The sequence below is a fragment of the Schistocerca americana genome, chromosome 6, assembly GCF_021461395.2.
Source record: "Schistocerca americana isolate TAMUIC-IGC-003095 chromosome 6, iqSchAmer2.1, whole genome shotgun sequence".
Lineage (NCBI taxonomy): Eukaryota > Metazoa > Arthropoda > Insecta > Orthoptera > Acrididae > Schistocerca > Schistocerca americana.
The window spans coordinates 260,068,085-260,086,757 of record NC_060124.1 but is presented as its reverse complement, the minus strand read 5'-3'; the positions used below and the strand labels follow the sequence as shown (position 1 = coordinate 260,086,757).

Sequence of the window (18,673 nt, the reverse complement as noted above, 5' to 3'; positions counted from 1 at the left end):
ATGAGGTCTTAAAGAGATGCATAATATGTCAAAAAACAAAGCCGGATTCAAAAGGGACTAAGTACCCATTATGCTCAATATTAGTACAAGAACCAAAAGAATTAATTTCATGCGATCTGTGTGGACCGTTACCTACTTCAAGAGGTGGTGTTAAATATGTGTTGGCATTTCTCGATGTGTGTACGAAATACGTAAAGCTATACCCGATAAAGGCGGCTACAGCCAAAGTAATTGTATTAAGATTGATAAGGGATTATCTTCCACATGTTGGTACACCTAAGACGATCATAACAGACAATGCTAAAATATTCACGGGACTCCAATGGAAGCAGACTTTGTCTCAAGTCGGTGTGAAACATATACTAACATCATTTTACCACCCACAAGGCAATTTGGTTGAGAGGATTTTTAGAGAATTCAATCGATTTATGAGGACGTATTGCCATAATAAGCAAACTGCGTGGGCAAATTATGTGGAAGAGTTTGAGCAGATATACAATAACATGCCCCACTCCTCAACTGGATATACACCTTGTGAATTGATGTTCGGAGCAAAAGAGGAAAACTTCTGGACTGACCATATCCCCAAAACTCAGGAAACTGAGATGCCTTGGGAAGAAAAAATAAGACAAGCTATCATAAATATGACGAAAAAGGCTGATCAAAGAAAACAACGATATGACAAATTAATCAAAAGGGTACAGACATACCATGTCGGAGAGAAGGTACTAGTTAAACGACATACCAAATCATCCATAATAAAGAAAAGTATGAAGAAATGGGAGTTACTATATACTGGACCATACATTATCCTACAAATTCCGAATCCGGGGGCTTATCTGTTAGCATACCCGGGATCAAACAAAATAAAAGGGTTATTTTCTCATAACAACTTAAAAAAGTATAATGAAGATTAGAAGATAGGGAGGAATGGTGTTCCGAGTGACAGAAATGAACGCTCGTAAAAAACATAACAATAAACTGTGTGTGTAGTGATAGAAACCTTTAAATTGAAATAGTTAATCAGTGACATAGAGTATAGAAATAGGGACTAACTATTATTATCGAGTGTTGTAAAGAAGATAGTGGAGATAGGCTTCACCTGTGGTTTGGGTGAACATAGAACTTTAGCATTGCTAATGTCATCAAGAATGATTAAGGATCTAACTGACCTTCAAGAAGAATGAAATGTTTCCCGCAAATGACACGGAATAATCAAAAGAGGTTCCGAGTGAATATTCATATATAATCTCATGTGAACGCTTACGTGTGTAAACGTGTGAAGGGATGTGTTGTGGCAGTGAATTGTGAGTGACGGTTAACGCCGCAAAGATTATTTCCCGCGCAAAACAGTTGACGTCGGCGCGAGAGTTAAAATCGATATAGACGATACAGATAAGCTTTGTAAGAGACTCGCACCAAACGCGAGGATAAACTGATTCATGTTGAACTCTAAAAGGAATAGGTGTTATAATTAGAAGTTAAGAGTTTTTAATTTATTAATGAATGATTAAAGAAAGTAATATTCATAGATTCAGTAGTAATTTAATGGTTCGTGTTCGTTTGGGAATTTTGTGTGAAAAATCCATTTCCATATATGAGCATGGATGAACACCGTATGAATCAGAGAGTAATTGAAAGAAGCGAATCCGCATTCCTCAATGCTAATAACTTTTACATTTCAGCACTCAAGCGAAGAAATATATGTATTTAGAATAAAAAGTTTTGAGTATAGCTAAATTATATGACTTATCAAGGAAATATGGATGATGTCTTGGTATAAAATGAACTACACTTTCCATTATTCGATGATTTGAATCCAAAATCTATAGTAAGTTACATGAATCCTTTAAATTACGAAGAACAAATCAGTGATAGAAAATGTGTTAGAACTTTTGGACTTATAAGCACAAGTGGGGAGGCAAAGTCAAAAGGAGTATTCAAAAGGGAGTAAATCGGATGATGCTTTTGGCAACATCACTAGTTAATGGTTGAATTCCTTGAAGTACGTCGTAACAAAAAGGATCCATGAAGCCATAAGGATTTTGCTTTCAAAAAGGAGAATCTTGGACGGTGCAACCTAATCAGTTCTCTTACAGGAAGAGTTTTCCTTTTGGTCATTGCTAATTCTTTTGGAATGAATGTTGCATGTGAATTCGAGTATCCCTGTTCCTTCTACTCTTCCCATTGTGGGCCGCGTAGAAGATCAACTACAGAGGGGGCCGCGTAGAACACCGACTACAAATGTGGACGTCGGGGACATGCAAGACCCGGGGGAGTTTAGCACCGCAAGATATTGTACCAGGAGCAAGATTGTAAAACAAGAATTCACGTTATTTATTGTAAAACGTTTTTTTTTTTGCTAGAGGCACAAACCACTCTTCTCCAAATCGTGATACAAATTGATCCCTGTCTTTCCTTTAGAGATCTATTTCAAAATTATATTTTTTTTTCTTCTATGGGCTTTCCTATCTTCTATGTACCATAGGCTGGGGGTCTAGGCTTAAGAGGTTTTCCAAGGTTTCCCTGCTTAAGAAAGTTCCCGAATGGGTAGACCCTGACATCAGTTCATGAAAGATCATCTTCCTTGGTTGTGCACAGCAAATATAACACCTAGATGCACGTAAAAGCAATACAGCCGCGGTACCGGTCTCTTCATTTCTTCTGTCTTCAACATTTCTTTTCTTCGTCTGTCTCAAATATAATATTCTTTTTCAGTCGGAGGACTGACAATCATCACTTCCGGGTTATCCACGCTAATAGATAGCTCGCGAAGTGTGTTCGGTGAATCAAAATTGAGCTCACAAACTTCGCTCGCTGCGAGGGGCATTGTAATCTCCCCACGGAAAATTACCCTCTACCACGCAATAATTAATAATGGTCAACCAAATCATCCACATATATTTACGTTTGAAAAGTATCTGATCAGATTTTCTAGTAATATATGCGCCGACAGCTCGTCGACGCCAAGGTATTTTTCTAGTATGTTTATTCTTTGGAACAACAGAGGTACAGAAATGTATGCTCCATGGTTATCATAGAGAGAGAGAGAGAGGAACAGCTCCGGAAGTATCGGTTGGAAGATTGTCGGATTGCTAAAGGAGATTTATGTACTCTTCTTCGCGCTAAAGCGAGCTAGGAAAGTTTGTGCCGCTAGCGTGATAGATAAAGAGAAAGAAAAACCTGTAAAAGAAAATTACATGAGACTTGGAACCAACAGAAAACGGAACATGTACGGAAATGGATTCAATATTCAATTTTCCTCAGAAATAAGGTTTGTGACCATTTTATTCTAGAGTGAATGATGAATGAGTTCTCTGTCTGAACCATTGATGATTGTCTGGGCCCTGTAATTAATTGGGAAGTTTCAGCTGTGACGAAGAGAGCCTGCAATCTCTGAGTTTTTTGAAATCGTCCAAAAAGGCTTCGTCCACATCTGAAATTTTAGATCTGTCGTAAACTGAACGAATTGTTCAAACGATCGATTTTCCCAACTGAATGCAGCGCTTAATAATAATAACAAATGTAAAGATCTTTTCTAGCAAGCCAGCCGCTGAAAATTAAGACGAAGGGCTCCACCAGAGATTCTACTAGGCTGATTTCACGTAAATAATATATTTAAACTGTACACAGATAAAGGACAGAGAGAGAGATAGAGAGAGAGAGAGAGAGAGAGAGAGAGTGAGAGAATCCTCCATTAGCATAATTGTTTCTCTGTCTTTTCACGGATCAGCCAAACTAGAAAACACGAAGCCCTGACTTTATTGTACCGATTTATGTGTGAGAGGCAAAGAGCGATAAAGGCGACAGATACACTTCTGTACAGACAAAACATTACACCAAGTTAGCGGCAAGCTACATTCACATAGACTTTCATCATTTACAAAAGCAGAGTAGAATTCATTATACTTGACTGACAGAGTTTACTGTGGCCTTAAAATCACCACAGAGGCATGGTTTCCTACTACTTCTGCGAATAATTAACAGTGATGAGGTCCACTAAGAAGCAGCTACTGTTTCGCTAGTCTGCCTCCATAGCTGAGTGGTCATTGTAGATGACTGTCGTGTGGAGGACTCAAGGACCCAGGGTCAATGGTCAATTCCCGATTTTTTTTTTTTTTTGAGGACTGTATGAGAGTACACTCAGCCTTGTGATGCCAATAGAGGAGCTACTTGAATTAGAAGTAGGAGCTCCAAGGTCTCCAGCTTCATGCCCCTCCTTAATTTATCCAAACGACACTGGCTGAGGATGACATGGCAAGCAGGTTGGTCCTGACTGGCCTGTCTGTGGCCAGAGTGGTGGAGCTTACTGTTTTGATAGCATCTAACTCCTTAGTTAGTCTAGTTTGCACCCTACTTTCTCTTCAAGCATGTGTGACACTGGATGGGCTTGAAAAACGAGAGGCAGAAATAGTATGTGCAGTTGAAATGAATGTTTCTTCTTTAAAGTAGGCACAAATAACGACTCAAATTCTCTGAAAAGGTCTTTCATAGTTTGCAAAGGACTGGTGACATCCAGTCCAAAACACTTTGAACAATGGTAATTACTCCGGGAATGGTTGGTTGGTCCCATGATCAAGGATGGCAGCAATCAAGGGAGGAACAATACAAACAGCACAGTCCAGTCAAGGGGAAGGGATGTCATGCAAGTAAAGAGGGAAAAGGGATGTCAGGGTAGCAGGACAAAGAAAGAACAGGAGGGAGGGGGGGATAGAAACAGGGAGAACAGGAGTGCCCCAAAAATGCTAAGCACCAACACCCACAAAATACCATTATCACGATACAATGGGGACTGCCAGGAATGTTTTGTGGTGCATAACATTCATCTACTGAACACAGCTGGAGAATATACCTTTGATGGAGACTTGCAGATCGCAGTGATTAGGTAACTAATAGGCTTCGAAATATAAGCTGCATGGATGTGTCTCAGGTGACCAAAGAACCAGTGTCTAGCTGGAAGATTACAGGCCCTAAGCCTATCCAAAATTCAGTCATGAGTGTCTATGGTGTTCCTGACACAGGGCTGTATGTAGTTTGAAGGGAATGAACTTGAGCCATTGACCCGTTTCTAGCTGCATGCTGGCACACAATACGCAAATGTCCTCTCCTATGGCAGTAGCAACTCTCTGCTCTTTTAAAAAGACAGTCCTGTCAAGAATGTGTCAAGAAATAATCCTTGCATGGAGGAGTTTCTCATGTGGCCTAGAGCTACTTCTGGATCAGAAGATGAAATCAATGCTTGGGATGAACAGGATGTTTATTGGGGCTTGAATTGATGGTTTGCAATTTTTTAAATGGAAGCAATGGAAGTTCTGCACTGTGCATTCTCAATGCTGCATGGCTGAACTGTTTATGTTGACCAGCAGGAGGAATAGAATGAGTGAAGGCATATTAACGATGCTATCTTGGAGCTCGGAAATTCCATTTCACTGCCAGGGATATCTTATGCACCTGAGCCAAAGCTAAAACTAACTCTGAATTCAGGTCAGACAATTTTAGAACTACAGATCTGACTTAGCTATCCACATCCGAACGAATTACTACATTTCACATTAGTGAATCTGCATAGGATTGCCTGCATTGAGGATTGGCACACTAAAAAATTGACAATGGTGGCTTAATCCTATTAAATCTGCTATCAATGTCCTGTAAGACTGATTCTGAAACTTATGAACTCATGGAATTCTAATACAGTAATGACTAAATGTATTATTTTAGCAATCTAAGTCATCACTAAGCCACAACTTTCAGTGAATGACAAGGCATTGGGATCAGCTGATGGCTTAAGCTTATGTAACAAACATATCAGAAGACCATGATAAAAATAATTAGTGTTGATGCTCAAGCGAGGTTACCTGAAACATCAAGAAATATTGTTGAAGATGACTGTATTAAACTTGCAACTCCTCAGAATTTTCATCAAAGACTTGAAATGATGAGATGGCAGGCTGAGAAGGAGCTGCAAGAAGTAGTTGAACCTGCTGCTCATGCTCGGCTTCATTCTCATTCAGTTGCTGTTGATACTGTAGCTGCTGAGCTTATATCTGCTGTTGAAGATGCAGTAACTGCAAAGTAGTTCTGCATCAATAGGAACATCCAAGTCTGAAAGTCTTCACTGCTACTGTTATATCAGCGGAGACAAAATTTATTGAATCTAATCAATGCAGAACAAAGTTTTGTACTAGTTCCACTAGAGAAGTGAATGAAATTAGGCAAAATAACAATAATGAGTGTCAATGGCTGCCAAAACAAGACTGAATGGCAATCCAAAGCATAAGTCTGTAATCACCACATGGTAACCTCCACAAATGATGACTGAAGGCAAGTGAGACTGAAGGCATACAAGCACAATTGGAGGTAGCTGTTGAAAGCAGTAGCAGCAGCAGCAGTGCAAACATAGGCCAGCTAACTATGTTGCTGGTGGTTGGTTACTCACAAGAGGAGTGGTGCCAATTGCTACACACTAATCCTGGCACTGCCGAGTCCATCCAGCACTGCTCTGCTATGGACTATCAAGTGTCAATATTCCACGACAATCACTGGATCTGCTTGATGCAGCACACAGCTTATGGGAAGAATTTACGTTCTCCTCATAAGGGATACTGCGGGTCTCTTTGGGTGCTACTTCCACCGGTTCATTGTTCTGCATTACAATGTGTCTGTGTACCCAGAAGAACATCACCTTGAAATTGTAAGCAAAGAAGCGTGTCATATATGGACTGATTCTCTGCTTGAAACATGCACTGGATGTCTTGTACTGTACAAAGATAACTACAGAACGTGAAGGAATTCAGAGGTCAAAAAGTCTCCTCTGCTCTAGTTTCTTTCAAGACTGCTTGCATGTCATCATAATGGACTCTGAATTCATTTGGTAAGATCTTAAGAACCTGAGTGCAACAAACGACAGACTGCTCAGATCTACTATTGTAGACTGGTATGTAATCTGGGCTCACAAAAAATTTTGCAGCATTTTAAATACTAGTGTCATTCTCATGTACACTACAATATCATAAAACAGGTTTATTGGTGGCACATACTAATACAAATGGAACGCCTTATTTTTCTACATAGTTTCTGTCAGCATAAATATTTCCTCACCCCCCCCCCCCCCCCCCCCCACTCCATCAGACAGGAAGTTTTCAAATTCATTCATGGAAGAACGAAATTGGCTGCCTCTGCACTATTGCACACAACTTGTTTGACTGCAGCATCATATTCAAAACATTCCCCTCCTTCAGTGAACCAAACATATGGGAATCACCTGCGGACAAGTCTGAACCATGAGCTGAGTATTTAAAAGATTGCCAATGTAACTTGGTGAGTTTCTCACAAGTTAGAAATGCTGCTTGCAGCTGTGCACTGTCATTCAGAGAGAGGATGCTGCAAATCTGTTTCTGGTGTCATTTGTTACAGTGCTGACTTCATCCAACAGCTTGCAGTGGAAGACCATATTCCTTCATCAGTCCATGTCATCAATCAGCAATACACTTTCTGAATAGCAAAACACAATAGCCAAAACTTTTTTTATTTTATTTATTTATTTACACGTCAAGTTTTGTAGGACCAAATTGAGGAGCAAATCTCCTAGGTAATGGAATGTGTAAGTACATGAAATTACAAAATAAACATAATAACAGATAAAAATAAAATGTTTATGAACCCAAAAAAAGTCAATCCATACATTTAAGTAAATGCAATCAACAATACAATAAGAATCAGCTTAATTTCTCAAGGAACTCCTAGACAAAATAGGAGTGATCCATGAGGAAATGCCTCAGTTTTGATTTGAAAGCGTGTGGATTACTGTTAAGATTTTTGAATTTGATTGGTAGCTTATTGAAAATGGATGCAGTGGTATACTGCACACCTTTCTGCACAAGAGTTAAGGAAGTCCGATCCAAATGCAGGTTTGATTTCTGCTGAGTATTAACTGAGTGAAGGCTGCTTATTGTTGGAAATAAACTAATATTGTTAACAAGAAATGACAGTAAGGAACATATATATTGAGAGGCCAATGTCAAAATACCCACACTCAAGAACAGGGGTCAACAAGAGGTTTGTGAACTTACACCACTTATTGCCCGAACCGCCCATTTCCGACCCAAAAATATGCTTTTAGAATGGGAAGAGTTACCCCAAAATATAATACCATACGACATAAGCAAATGAAAATAAGCAAAGTAGACTAATTTTCAGGTCGAACGATCACTCACTTCAGATACCGTTCGAATAGTAAAAATGGCAGCCATAAGTCTTTAAACAAGAACCTGAATGTGGGCTTTCCACGACAATTTACTATCTATCTGAACACCTAGAAATTTGAACTGTTCAGTTTCACTAATCATATGCCCATTCTGTGAAATTAAAATGTAAGGTTTTGTTGAATTGTGTGTCAGAAACTGTAAAAATTGAGTCTTACTGTGATTTAGCATTAGTTTCTTTTCTACAAGCCATGAACTTTGGTCAAGATCTGCACTATTTGAAACCGAGCCAATGTTGCACACAACATCCTTCACTGCCAAGCTAGTGTCATCAGCAAACAGAAATATTTTAGAGTTGCCCGTAATACTAGAGGGCATATCATTTATATAAATAAGGAACAAGAGTGGCACCAACACTGATCCCTGGGGCACCCCACACTTGACAGTACACCACTCAGAGCCCACATCACAGCCATTCTCAACATTGTGTATAATGACCTTTTGCTGTCAGTTGCTAAAGTGAGAGGTGACACCAATTGTGAGCTGCTCCCCGTATTCTGTAATGGTCCAGCTTCAGGAGCAATATTTTGTGATCAACACAATCAAATGCCTTATTTAAATCAAAAAAATATGCCTAGTGTGCGAAACCTTTTGTTTAACCCATCCAGTACCCATGAGAATATAGCATTTTCAGTTGTTAAAAGACTTCTAAAGCTGAATTGTACATTTCATTGCAAATCGTGTGATATAAAATGATCAAATATTCTTACATACACAGCCTTTTCAATAACTTTAACAAACACTGATGGCATAGAAATAGGTCTAAAATTGTCTACATTATTCCTTTCTCCCATTTTATAAAGTGGCTTTACTACTGACTATTTGAATAGTTCAGGAAATTGACCATTCCGAAAGGAAAATTACAAATATGGCTAAATACAGGGCTAACATGTGCAACACATTACTTTAATATTCTGCTAGGCACTCCATCATATCCATGAGAGTCCTTAGTCTTCAGTGATTTAACTATTGACTCAATCTCCCACTTGTCTGTACCACAGAGGAGTATTTCAAACATCAATCTCAGAAAGGCATTTGCCAAGCAAGTTATACAATTCCCTTTAGAAACTAAATTTTTATTTAATACACCAGCAATGCTCAGAAAATGATTGTTAAATACTGTACATATATCTGAGTTATCAGGAACAGAAATATTTTTCCTATTAACTGACTTTATGTCGTCGACCTTGTGCTGCCAATCAGACACTTTGTTCACAACTGACCATATGGTTTTAATTTTATCCTGTGAATTAGCTATTCTATTTTCATAACACATACTCTTTGCCTTCCTAATAACATTTTAAGCACCTTACAATAGTGTTTGTAATGTGCTACTGTTGCTTGATTGTGACTACTTCTAACATTTTGATATAATTCCCACTTTGTTCTATACGATATCCTTATCCCACTAGTCAGCCGACCGAGCTGCCTATTACTGCTAGTACCCTGTTTAGAGTGTTCTAATGGAAAGCAACTCTCAAAGAGCATGAGGTATGTGTTAAGAAAAGCATTGTATTTATCATCTATGTTATCGCCACTATAAACATCCTGCCGCTCTTGTTCCTTGACAAGGTTTAAAAAACTCTCTATTGCTGTTCAATCAACTCTCCTACATAGTTTGTAATTATATGTGACCTTTGTTTTAGTACAAAAGCATTTTAGTGTTAAAATTTGTGCATCATGGTCTGAAATGCCTTTCACCCTTTTACAAACAGAATGCCCATCCGGTAATGAAGAATGAATAAAAATATTGTCTATGGCTGTGCTACTGTTCCCCTGCACCCTAGTTGGAAAAAATACAGTCTGCTTCAGATCATATGAATTTAGGAGATCTATGAACATCCTTTTTCTTGCACCATCATATACAAAATTTACATTGAAGTCACCACATTTAACTAATTTCTGGTACTTCCTACAAAGTGACTCAAGAACCCTCTTTAGCTCGAGCAGATATTCTCTGATGTCAGAGTTAGGGGACCTATAAACAACAACAATTAGAAGTTTAGTTTCACTAAATTCAACTGCCCCTACACAACATTCAAATATCTGTTCAGTGCAGTACCATGATACGTGTATGGACTCAAATGGAATACTGCTTTTACGTACATCGCCACTGCCCCACCCCACAAGGTACTCCTTGAAAAACAGCCAGCTAATCTGTATCCTGGTAAAGGAAGCCTCTGAATTGTCAAATTATTTAAATGGTGCTCCGATACAACAATAATTTCAGAGTCAACATCTATAAGCAGTTCACTAACTTTATCTCTAATACCTCTTACATTTTGATGAAATATTCTAATTCCTTCTCTACTTGGACACATGACGTCCTCTGAAGGTGAGCCCTTGGAGGGACTTCCTTTAAGCAGGTATACCCATCAGCTGACTTCAATGTAAAAATGGTGCAGCTCTTAACACCAACCACTACAGGAATTTTTCCATGAATGATCCCATCACCACCCACTACACTGTCACCTACAAGCTTTGCCAGTCTCCCCTTCCCATACCCATTGAGATTCAGGCCATGCCTAGTGAAACTCAAGTCCACTGAGAGACCCAACTGGCACCACTGAAATGTGACCCATGTCCTCTGCCATCAGTGCCCTCGCCAGCCCCACGTTAACATGCCTAACAGTCGCATTAAGATGAAGCCGATCACAAAGCTGAAACTGTTGCACGAAATGCACATCAGTGCCACTAGTTTGAGTAGCTATGATCCTCCTCCATAAAATTCCTGTATAACTCCCCTACACTGCCAGTCACATGAGCCAACCCTGCACTAGGCTTCACAATGCTGGTGACCTGGTACTCATTCCCCAACACTTCCTTCAACTGCTGGCCCACACCTTTACCGACCGAACTACATAGCAGCAGAACCTTCTTCTTTCTGTTAGACTTTGCAGCTGACCTAGGCCTCCCAACTGCTGAGGACTGCTGCATGTTCCCTACATCTACAGGTAGAAGAGGCTCCTCTCCACTCAACTCTGACAGTTAGTCAAATCTATTGCATATACGAAAAGTGTAACTGTTTGAATACCTCCCCCTCCCCCTAGATGCTTTCTTGCCAACTGCCAGTTCCCAGTTCCCATTCCCCACCACCCTTTATCCTCCTCAACCTGCCTAGTTTCTCCTTTGCTCATTGTAACTGCACCTGAAGGGCACAGATCTTACACTCCTGCTCATCTATCAGTTTATTTCTATTACAGATTCTGCATTCCCATGAGATGATCTCGCTAGAACGCCCACTGGCTTCCCCATTGCGTTCCCCCCAATGAAAATACTTCCAACAAATCCCACACTGTAACCCACTACTCACAAACCTATGACAGAGCCCACACTTCTCACTCACTTTTCTGGCGACAGACAAGTTGTGGCCTTGGGCAGTGGCCCCTCTCCAACTTTACTCCACTAGAAACTCATCTTCTTGTTCTCTGGAGTATGGTGACAGCACATGACAAAAAGCCTCTCCTCTTTCTTCAAAGCGATTTAGTAATTGTTGACAGACGTCTTTGTGCACATTATTTTATGCCTCAGAAAGAAGATGTAGAGTCCACCTTACCAGTATTTTTCTGTATGTAAGTGTGTCTGACATAACGATACCAGCAATTCCAACATTTATTCCCACGTGTGATGCAGACTCAGCAACAGTAATGTGGTAACAGTCTTCCAAAAGCTCACACATGAAGTGAATATGGATATAATTGAGGTTGGGCACTATTTATGATTTTGATTTTTCACTCTATCACAAACTTTTTGAAATGTCTGGGACAACAGAATACTCAGGGTTTTCTCAGTGTAGCATCATCAAATTGGGCTTGGAGTCTCTTCAAAACTTTCACACCCTCGTTGATGAGAAAACAAATAATAATGCTACATAACAGATACTAGTACTTCTCGTTCACTCACTGCGATACTGAAATGGTAGATCCAAATGTGTCAGCAGTGTGCATGGCTGTACCCTATCCACTCTCCCACAAGCAATTCGCCATGCTGCTCATGTTGCTATGGATTTCAACTGAACAAAGTTCTGGTTTATATATGAATGCCCCTGGTATATAATTTGGAGCACTCTCCCTCTTGCACAGTAGTAAATCTAGGGACATATTAGGTCTCTTTACATCAGGGACGGCCACAGCGTGCTAAACTGCACGCGTATACAGATGTGCTGCACGCGTGCCGTCAGGGCTCGGTCCGCCTCGCCACTACTCGGCTTTCCTCGGTCTTTTGCGGAACTGCTCGGCAGAGCACGACATTAGACTAGCTGTGCAATGCGACATCTTTTCATCAGGCATAGGGTGCGTCAGTTGATTCGAAGTGGCAGCCATGTTTATTACTCGCTATTTGTTAGTGATTTGTAGGAAGTTTATAAGTACTGTGCAATGGTTGTTGCAATGGAACACACGCTCACAAAGAGGCGGGGTAGTGACACAATGTCAAGAGCCTTCAGAGCTGAATGGGAATTGCAATATTTTTTCGAAGAGAAGGATGAAAATTCTCAATGCCTGTTATGCAGTCGCATACTCGCCGGGCACCGCAAATTTGCAATAGAACGGCATTATAACACCACACACAAAGGACTTAATGATTTAGTTGGGTTGATAGATCAAACAAGTTGGTGGAATTAAGAAGATGTAGTGTTATGCAGCGAGACGGAACAAACGCGAGTACCACTTACAAATCTTTGTGTTTCTGATGTTTGTATTTGCACATATTTGTCGTTAGAATTCGAATTTAGAGTTCACTCAATTTTTGTTTCCTTTTTTTAGCCTGCAACCGAACGTAACGGCCTGTCTTTAAGAGCAAGCTACAAAATAGCGCTCAAAGTTGCAAGAGCAAATAAGCCTTTCAGTGGTGGTGATTTCATCAAGGAGTGTATTGTTGAGGCGGCGGAACTCTTGACACCACTGGAAGTAAAGAAGTTTAGTGAAATTAGTCTTTCCAGACAGACAATAGCTCGCCGCATAGCTGGTATGGCAGCGGATGTCTACAGGCAGTTAATTGATAGTGCCTGCAAGTTTATTGCATTCTCGATTGCTTTGGACGAGTCGACCGACATTTTGGACACAGCACAACTAGCGATTTATGTTGGTGGAGTCGACACAAATTTGCATGTGACAGAAGAACTGTTAGATTTAGTACCAATGAAACACACAACGAGGGGTACTGACTTGCTAAAAGCAGTTGAAGAGGCAGTTGAAGCCGTTGGCCTGAATTGGAAAATGTTAGTCTCAGTCACCACGGATGGAGCGCCAGCAATTCGAGGTGCTCAAAATGGGCTTGTAGCATTGACGCGTAAAAAACTAGGACGATCGACAGAAGATTTGTATGGAATTCATTGTTTTGTACACCAAGAAGCTCTTTGTGCTGAGTATGCAAATTTGGAGCATGTGATGAAGTTGGTAGTCACCATAGTACACTTTTTGAAGTCGCTTGGCTCAGTACACCGTCAGTTTCAACAGTTTCTCATGGAACTGAATGAAGAGTACGGAGATGTTATTTACCACTGGGAAATACGTTGGTTAAGTCGAGGATCATGCCTCAAAAGATTTTTCAATTTAAGACTCCCTATTGTTGAGTTCCTGAAGGAAAAAGGAAAGGCATAGCCAAAATTAGAAGATCCAAAATGGATCTTTTTAGTTGATCTGACTGCACACTTGAACGCTCTCAATAAGACTTTGCAAGGTGAGTAGCAGCTTATTTCTGATCTGATGAAAAAAGTGGATGCATTTAATAAGAAACTCGCATTGTGGAAGGAACAACTCATGAAAATGAATACCGCCCATTGCCCTACGCTCTCTAAAGTCAGAGAGAACGCAACTTCTGATGAATTCGTTTCTGCGTTGGAGGAGCTACAGGCACAATTTTCTAAACGTTTTCAGGACACTGCCAATCTGACATCTGTTTTTGAACTATTTTCTAGACCCTTTGCCATTTCAGTTGAAAGTACTGAAGTGCATTTGCAAATGGAATTGATCGATCTACAGTGTAATTCCCATTTAAAGGACAAATTTTTTTACGTAAACACTATCCAGGAATTTTACGAAGGTTCTCCTCGGAAAAAGTTTCCCCGTCTCCACAATGAGGCTGCAAAAGTTATATCAGTGTTTGGATCGACATACGTGTGCGAAAGGCTTATTTTGATTATGAAACTAAGTAAATCAGGATTACGTAGCAATTTGAGAGACGAAAATATGAGAAACTGTCTGTGTTTGTCCATGTACCGTCAGTTTGTACCGGATATGTACTTTATTATGTCTACAGTGAACCAAAAATAATTAAATTAATGGTGATAATTTTGTTTTATTTGTCATATGTTTTGTTGAGAATTGTATTGCACAGTAGTTCCAGAATATAAAATTTGCTTGTTTCACATGTAGTTGGAATCACTTATTCCACATCATACTGCATGCTGTAGACTACTTTCAAGTCTGTTTCTATATCTCAACTTAAATGTTGTAAGAATTTTACGAGTGACGATGTGAGAAGCAAGATATTGTTGGTGTTATGCAGTTTCAAACCCTGCGTTACTGTTATTTTTCTGTAGGTGTACGAACAGCCAACAAAGATTCAGTATTGCTCAACATGATGTGTTGTACAGAGCTTAATATTATCAAATGTCGTAATATGAAACTAAGCCACATGCTACCAGGGCGGTGTTCCTTACGCGAATGCACTGTCGCGTGCGGCGTGTTCGTAGTTCCGCGCATGCGCGTGCAGTCAGCTGGTGTGGTAGTGGGGGACATGTGACGTAAGAAGAGAGCAATCCGCACGCGTGTGAAACCTTGGCACGCGTGCCGCGTTCTTGGCCGTCCCTGCTTTACATCCATGGTGGTGAAGAACTCTTGTCCTTTCTAAGAATGGTGGTGTAGGTACCTGTGGCCAGCTTAATCCTTATAGATGGCACATATAACCAAGCTGGGACTGCACAAAAGCTCTACAAATTTGGAGCATATATGCTCTATGTTTTACAGACTCAGAAATCTCATTGAATCAGTCATCCTCAGAATGGTGTGGTGAATTGTAACTGTTCCTTGAAATATGCAAACTGACACAGGTGGTCTTCTCTGGAAGAAACTGAAACTGCTGCACATCATTCACTTCTCCAACCTTTTGATGTTTATCTGCAACTTCCATGTTGTTGTTGCTGGTTGGAGGAGGAAGAGTAAAAACAAAAAATGTCAACAACGGGGAGCCCGTACTGGCTTATTAATAGTGAAGGTTATGCTGTTGAACTTGTTATGTCAATGTATCCCTTAACTCGCTCCACATCCCTGGAAGCTTTCCTTCTTGATAGGATCTATGGAACAGGATGAGTGAATGACTGAATGAATGATTGAACAAAGCTAGCAAACATGGCAATGCTAAGGATGTTCCAGTGTGGAACAATGTTCTGCTCTTATCTGTCCCACAAGACTTACAAGATTCAATATCTGAAATAGCTATGTGATAGGAAGGACTATGTAAATATGAGTGGTCCTCTTAAGAAGCACATTGATGGAGCAGTCCAAGGATATTCTGCCTTCAAGTGACGCCATAGGCTGGATAAACTGGATAAGGCATGCAGAAGCGATGTGTGCACAGGAAAGTTTACAGTATAGCATCTCCAGTAGTGTAAGGATATCACTGGATGAGACTAAATAGCTACATGCATTTGAGAACCTGAACAATACAATATTTCATTGTTCCGTCCAAGGTCTCCACTACGAAGCTAGCAGAAACAATATTAATATAACTACTGTGGTATATGTATTGTCCAGTTTTAGTTTCTGAAGGGGATTAGGATGGCCCATTTCCACCATTTAAGGAATCATAATGCATAAACAATGGAAAGTTCAGGCTGGAATATCTACAATATTACGAAAAGAATAGACTGCTACTTACCTTAAAGATAATATGTTGAGTTGCAGACAGCCACAATCAAACGACTGTTACACATTTAGTTTTCAGCCAAAGCCTTCTTCAGAAAAGACGGCGCACACACACACACACACACACACACACACACACACACACACACACACAAAAAGCAAGAACACCTAACACACACAACAGCTAACTCCGGCCGCTCAAGCTAAAATTCTGCACACTACTCTGCTGTGTGAACGTAAAATCTTTTGCAGGATTACATTACTTCTAATTAACAGACAGTGCGACTGTCATGATTAACAAAACATATTGTGAATGTTTATTATCATTGAAGTGAGTGATTGTTGCACATGGTGATGTTAATTACACACCAGCTGACATGAATTATTGCAGTGTAATTATATCTGATGAGCTACTAAAGAACTGCTCTAAATGTAAGCTTAGATGGATGTGAAATGTTTGTCTTGGGCCACAACTGAAAACTTCAAAACTGTTACTGTGTTTGCTGACCTGAAGACTTGTGCATATTATTGCTTCCATCATAAAAACTGGTCACAATAATTAACAACTGAACTTTGAAAGGAATAAAGATATATACGTGTGTGTGTTCAAATGCAGTACTATGGGACTTAGCTTCTGAGGTCATCAGTCCCCTATAACTTGGAACTACTTAAACCTAACTAACCTAAGGACATCACACACATCTATGCCCGAGGCAGAATTTGAACCTGCGACCGTATCGGTCGCGCGGCTCCAGACTGTAGCGCCTAGAACCGCTCGGCCACTACGGCCGGCTGTGTGTGTGTGTGTGTGTGTGTGTGTGTGTGTGTGTAATGCTAAAATATGGTGTTATGAATGTCTTTCAGTGAACACTATCCCACACTTATTTACTCTTTCAGCTTTGAACTGATCAAGAATGGTGTTACCAAGGACGAGACTATGAAATTCAGGTCAGTTTCATCATACATTGATAGGACAATCCTGAGGCATGGAAGACTCATAAGTTTAATAGTTGAGGGAAGTGTTGGCGGTAAAATTGCAGAGGGAGATCAAATGATAAATACAGTAGGCAGATTCAAATGGATGCATGTTGCAGTAGCTTTTCAGAGATGAAGATGCTAGCGCAAGATACAGTAGTGCACACAGCTGCATCAAACCAGTCTTCGGACTGAAGACCACAACATAGAACGTAACTATATTTCTGATAAATAAAATTTGGATTTCTACATAGCAGATTTTGCTTACAGTTCTGAAATGTATTATTTCACAGAAAACGAAAGTGCTATTTGCAAGAATATTATTTTGGAAAACAAGGAAAATATACCTCACAATCGCTACAAATAGTACAGAGAACTTAAACTGTAGCAATATTATCATTCATTGTTTGAAAATCACACAGCAGGATGCAAATAAATCCACCCTTATGATATTGTTCCATGGTGAACTGCATTTGATACAGGACGTATAGAGTACAGAAGTTGAAGCTGTGCAACAGATATGAGAAAATTTGTTAAGTGAATGAATATGATTTGCAAAAAATTATCTGAGTTAACTATTACTAAAAAATTAAATTGGAAATATAAGAGGAGAGGCAACAATTCAAAACTGTTGTGCATATGAATTAAATACCTTTATCATTTTGAAGCTTGTGTCCACCACTGATTTAGTCCAGACTTTGACAGTATCCTTACTGTAATCTAGCTTCCAACCATTATGGTTATCAAGCAACTGTTTCAGCTTTTCAAAGTCCTGATCATCAGCAACCTTCACAACTCCTACTTCCATCTGAAAAGAAACAATGAAGTATATTTTCAAGATAATAATTTACAAAAATGTTTCATTTCATAGAAACTTCCTGGCAGATTAAAACTGTGTGCTGGATTGAGACTCGAATTTGGGACCCTTGTGTTACGGGGCAGGTGCTCTACTGACTGAGCTACCCAAGTACGAATCAGCACTTCCACCAGTACCTCGTCTCCTACATTGCAAATTTCACAGAAGCTCTCCTGGGAACCTTGCAAGAATAGCACTCTTGGAAGAAACATGACTTAGTCACGGCCTGGGGAATGTTACCAGAATGAAATTTTGTATTCTGCAGCTGAGCTGAATAGACACAAGATACTGGTAAAAGTAGAGCTGTGAGGACGGATCGTGTGTCGTGTTTGGGTAGCTCAGTCGGCAGAGCACTAGTCTGGTAAAGCACCAATCCTGAGTTCGAGTCTCAATCTGACATAGTTTTAATCTGCCAGGAAGTTTCATATCAGTGCACACACTGCTGCAGAGTGAAAATTTTGTACTAAAATTCACTTCACTGTTACAGAAGAGTCCCATTAATCTGAATTAATTGGGACCAGACCTTGTTCGGTTTACCGATTTGTTTGGATTAGTCGGAATTACGGTGATGAGTTTCTAGAATGAGGTATACCAAGCTGATAAGTAGGTACACCATGGTAACAAATGCGAACAAGTGTGGGAACTATGGCTCACTCTCACTCCCTGCACTTGTTGTTGTGCATTGTTGAGACCTTTGTAGTGTCTGAGGTCAGTGC

General features: G+C 40.0%; 1 protein-coding gene across 5 annotated transcripts in view; it reads right to left on the bottom strand.

Moving 5' to 3' along the window:
- The window catches only part of LOC124619417 (START domain-containing protein 10-like), a 146,569-nt gene that overhangs the window by 82,577 nt on the left and 45,319 nt on the right, over window positions 1-18,673 (bottom strand). For all 5 annotated transcript variants that reach the window (XM_047145782.1, XM_047145784.1, XM_047145783.1 and 2 more), the window contains one exon: window positions 17,754-17,909. In XM_047145782.1, the coding sequence (XP_047001738.1) occupies window positions 17,754-17,909 (156 nt within the window). The remainder of the gene's footprint in view (window positions 1-17,753; window positions 17,910-18,673) is intronic.